Source organism: Zingiber officinale, chromosome 11B (genome assembly GCF_018446385.1).
Source record: "Zingiber officinale cultivar Zhangliang chromosome 11B, Zo_v1.1, whole genome shotgun sequence".
Lineage (NCBI taxonomy): Eukaryota > Viridiplantae > Streptophyta > Magnoliopsida > Zingiberales > Zingiberaceae > Zingiber > Zingiber officinale.
This window is the reverse complement of record NC_056007.1, coordinates 54223101-54227807: the sequence shown is the minus strand read 5'-3', so window position 1 is coordinate 54227807 and position 4707 is coordinate 54223101. Positions and strand designations below refer to the sequence as shown.

Genomic DNA, 4707 nt, shown 5'->3' with positions numbered 1-4707 from the left:
GAGTGCCCCTATATGTGCCCACACAGGTGGCTTGAGTGTACGTGGGGGGTGTCCAAAGTGAATTGGGCATTCCGTTGCACTTAAGAACCTAGCGTGGGTACGCACGAGAGGCACCCAGCGTATCCCTTCTCTCTCTATATATAAATTTATTATACTAGATGCTGATGTTGGCCGCCTAATATACTGAGAGGCCCATGTGACATTTGGCCCCACGTGAAAGTTACAGATGCTAGGTGTATATATATATATATATATATATATATATATATATATATATATATATATATAAAATAGAAGTTAGAATTTAGATTATAATATTAAACTGTCACAGAAATGTTTCACAACCATCCAATGAATTAATAGGTAATAATTAAAAATCTGAAATCATTTTTTTTAAAAAAAATTCTACCACCGAGGCCGTTTCGATATAGTAATTTACCTTTTTTTTTGTTGGCACAGCAAATCAAATAAGTTTCTCTCCCTTACACTTTCCAACATCGACGGCTGAATTGGTTGCTACACTCATCGAAGACACGTCATCAGACCTCGTTCCTCACTTCCAAATAGGGCTTGAATCGAATGAAGCTTAAGATATCTAAACTATAAGATAATTAAGTTAAGTCAAATTAAATTTAAAATAATTCAAAATTTTGAAATAAGTGTTTAAGTTTAATTTAGTTTATTTATTATGAGCTTAAGGTTGTTAAAAACTTGACTTAAGATTGATTCGTTTAGATATTATCAAACTCTCAATTCATTTGTTTGATTGATTATTGAACTTGATAATTTAAATTTATTTATTTATTTTATTTTATTATTTATTTAACATATTGAAAAGAATTTTATTAATGAATATGATTCATAAATATTATTCACAAATATTATTAACAAATTAAATATACATATGTTTAACTTAAAGAACTATTCAAATTTATTTATTTAATTAATTTTATATATATATATATATATATATTTTGAATCAACATCAATAATAAGCCGAATGTTCATTAATATTTGATTTATTTACCATCCGTAAAATATTTAGTATATATATATATATATATATATATATATATATATATATATATATATATATATTGAATCAACATCAATAATAAGCCGAATGTTCATTAATATTTGATTTATTTACCATCCGTAAAATATTTAAATCGGATAATTAATGACATTATTTTCGGAGACTTCGCTGCCCCGACATAAAAGTCAAACAAATGAGAGGACGTAGGCGAGGCGGCGCCGACATGCGGAAGGACAGTAGCTTGATGCTGTGGCGAACTAGTCGGTACGCCGACGAGCCAATCTTTTTTATTAATACTTCAATTAATTGTGGGGCTGCAAAGCACGTGGCGGTGGTGAATCGTCTTGGATTTTGTCTCCTCCAAATTTTCATTTCGATCTCAATATTTGTCTTATTTTTCACAGTCCATTAGCTTTAGTATGCAAAATTTTTGTTTAGACAAATACAATCGCCAAATATTTATCATTAAAATCAAACAAACACAAATAATATAAAATCAAAAGATTCGATAATTAACTATTTTTTAAAAAAAATCAACGATAATTTAAATAATATCTCCTTTACTAACCGTTGAGTATTCTTTGATTAACATTGGACTTTTAATTAATTAGCTGCTCTAGTTAATTCTTAAGTCTATTGTGATATCAATCAACAATTAATTATCTACTCATTTTATGGACATCAATCGATTATGTTACTCAACTATATGTTTTTTTAAGTTATCACAAATTTAATCCACTAGTCGGATAGTGTATCATTCAATTTTCAATAATTTATATTTTTTAAATCAAATTTGATTTAATAAATTTAATCAAATTCTAACTTTTATAATATTGAATCAAACAAATTAAAATAATCAATAATTTTTAAAAAATAATAAAATTTTGAACTACCAAATTAAAATTTCAAATTAAATCTATTATTTGGATTTAATCAAAATTTTGATCACCCTATGCTAATACTTACAAATTTGTAGGGTATTAGAAAGAATGAGTAAGTTTTAGAGGCTAAAGTGGAAATTTTCTGATTCATTAAATTCCACTCTTCTATCTTATTCGTCGTACTATTTTCCCACGTTTTTAAACGGCAACAATTTCATGATGTCGAATGTGACGTGACGTGAGAAATTTGAATACGAATATTGTCATTTTGGCATCTTTTGAACGTCTCCAATAATTTCATTGAGAAAACATTGAAGAGATGGACTTTGTGCCTTTGTGAAATATTTGGTTTGGGAAGCCAAATAATTGAATTAGGGATTGGTACGTGTTATGATAAATAAGGTAGGTGGTTTGGAGTGACATAATGCATGTTAAAGGATGAATTTTCAGTGTTCCATATATAATATTTTCATGGTCTAGTTAATACATATAAACTATTATGTGATACATGGATTATATTGCAAACTAAAAATAACATGCATATTTTTATGTAAATAATTTTTAATGATAAATTAGGATAATAAATAATTGAATGCTCTTTTTTTTCAACTCTAGTAAAATTATTCTATATAAATAACTTTTTCATAGTAAGGTGATTATTTTTTACTTAACATAATAATCTAATAATGATGATGGATAGAATTAAAATAATATTATAGGTGGTAAAGTAGGAACTGGGGTTATACAAACTTCTTAATGAAATATTCATCTTATATTAAATTATTTATATTCCTCTTATTAACCTTGTTACTGGATTGAAAAAATAAGGGGTTTCACTTTCACTTCACAATTCTCCTCCATAACAATAGTATTATATTATACCTGATTTAATCATCGGATGGTAAAAGGTGAGGGCTCATTTTAGTGGTTTTTCCAGAACGGCCCCGCATATTTTGAAAAGAAGTAAATCATGAGAATTTATTTCGTCTTAGTGTACGAAATAATCAACATTCGTGAAGGCCTATCGAGATTGGAGCACAGAGCACCCCGGAAAGATCTGTTAGCCTCCTATAAAACCCCTCCCACAGTCCACTGATCTCTCCATCGACACAGAAGCGACAGAGTGAGATCAAGAAGAAGAAGAAGAAGATGGAGGGGAGAGAGGAGGACGTGAGGGTGGGCGCCAACAAGTTCTCGGAGAGGCAGCCAATTGGCACGGCGGCGCAGAGCCAGGACAAGGACTACAAGGAGCCGCCGCCAGCTCCCCTGTTCGAGGCTGGCGAACTCACCTCCTGGTCCTTCTACCGCGCCGGCATTGCAGAGTTCGTCGCCACCTTCCTCTTCCTCTACGTTACCATCCTCACCGTCATGGGCGTCTCCCAGTCCTCCTCCCGTTGCTCCACCGTCGGCATCCAGGGCATCGCCTGGGCCTTCGGCGGCATGATCTTCGCCCTCGTCTACTGCACCGCCGGCATCTCCGGTCATTCAATCACACCCAGCACCCAGAACCTTCTTCAAAATCTGATTTTTAATGGGATTTCACTAACAAGATCGCGTCTTGCTGCAGGCGGCCACATCAACCCGGCAGTCACCTTCGGGCTGTTCCTGGCCAGGAAGCTGTCGCTCACCAGGGCTCTGTTCTACATGGTCATGCAGTGCTTGGGCGCCATCTCCGGCGCCGGCGTCGTCAAGGGCTTCCAGAAGAGCGTCTACGAGAACAACGGCGGCGGAGCTAACGTCGTCAACGCCGGCTACACCAAGGGCGACGGCTTGGGCGCCGAGATCGTCGGCACATTCATCCTCGTCTACACCGTCTTCTCCGCCACCGACGCCAAAAGAAACGCCAGGGATTCACACGTTCCTGTAAGCTGCATCAGGCCACTTCGATTCGATTCAATTCTAGTTTTATCTTCAAAAATAATCATAATTATTTGAGCAGCTTCTGGCGCCGTTGCCTATCGGCTTCGCTGTGTTTCTGGTTCATCTAGCGACCATCCCCATCACTGGCACAGGGATCAACCCTGCAAGAAGCCTCGGGGCTGCCATTATCTACAACAAGAAGCACGCGTGGGATGACCAGTGGATATTCTGGCTTGGACCTTTCATCGGAGCTGCCCTCGCCGCCATCTACCACCAGGTCGTGATCAGGGCAATCCCATTCAAGAGCAGGCATTGAAATTTAAGCTTCCCCTTTCATATTTATTACACCTCCAGCGGCTTGCTTTGTTCCTGCAATCCAACAGTACTGTCTCACTCTGGTGATTGTAAAACCCGTTGAATTGCTATGGCTATCTGTTTGCATTTATTATGAGGCTATCAGGCTTAAAATCTTACAGTAAATTTAGGCAAAAAAGAAGAACTACATCAAGATACAAATTGAAGGAAGATGGAAATCAATAAGTAAAAAACAGGAGGAAACTTTGGTTGACAGTGAGACTCATGACTGCAAAACTTGAGTGATTTCTAGCTAAATTTGATGCAATGGTAAAATACTCATAGAATCAATTAAGAGGAGCAGAATTCGAATCTCAGAATATTTTAGAGGACGACTTTTAAATGTATATAAGTTCTACTTTGAATTTACCCCGATAGGCAAATAACAAGTTGCCAACAAGTATAGCTAATGCAACATCTAAAATGATGCCCTTTAATTTCTTCTCTCCAAACTACATTTACCCACTTTAACCATCTAAACTTTGATTAAAATCCTCTTTATGAACTAAAATGGGTCTATTTATTCTAGATGAAATACTTCAAAAAAAAAAAATTTAATTTATATTTTAAATATAT

At 35.2% G+C, this 4707-nt stretch overlaps 1 protein-coding gene across 2 annotated transcripts; it reads left to right on the top strand.

Moving 5' to 3' along the window:
- Positions 1–2950: 2950 nt before the first annotated feature.
- On the top strand, positions 2951–4225 carry LOC122035142 (probable aquaporin PIP1-2). 2 transcript variants are annotated; one of them, XM_042594532.1, is made up of 3 exons: positions 2951–3397; positions 3485–3780; positions 3906–4225. In XM_042594532.1, exons 1-3 carry the CDS (start codon positions 3067–3069, stop codon positions 4059–4061), a joined length of 783 nt encoding a protein of 260 aa, XP_042450466.1. In that variant the 5' UTR covers positions 2951–3066; the 3' UTR covers positions 4062–4225. The 2 variants fall into 2 exon arrangements, with proteins under 2 accessions (XP_042450466.1, XP_042450465.1); XM_042594531.1 differs by having other exon boundaries at positions 2956–3397; positions 3857–4225.
- The last annotated feature ends 482 nt before the right edge of the window (positions 4226–4707 follow it).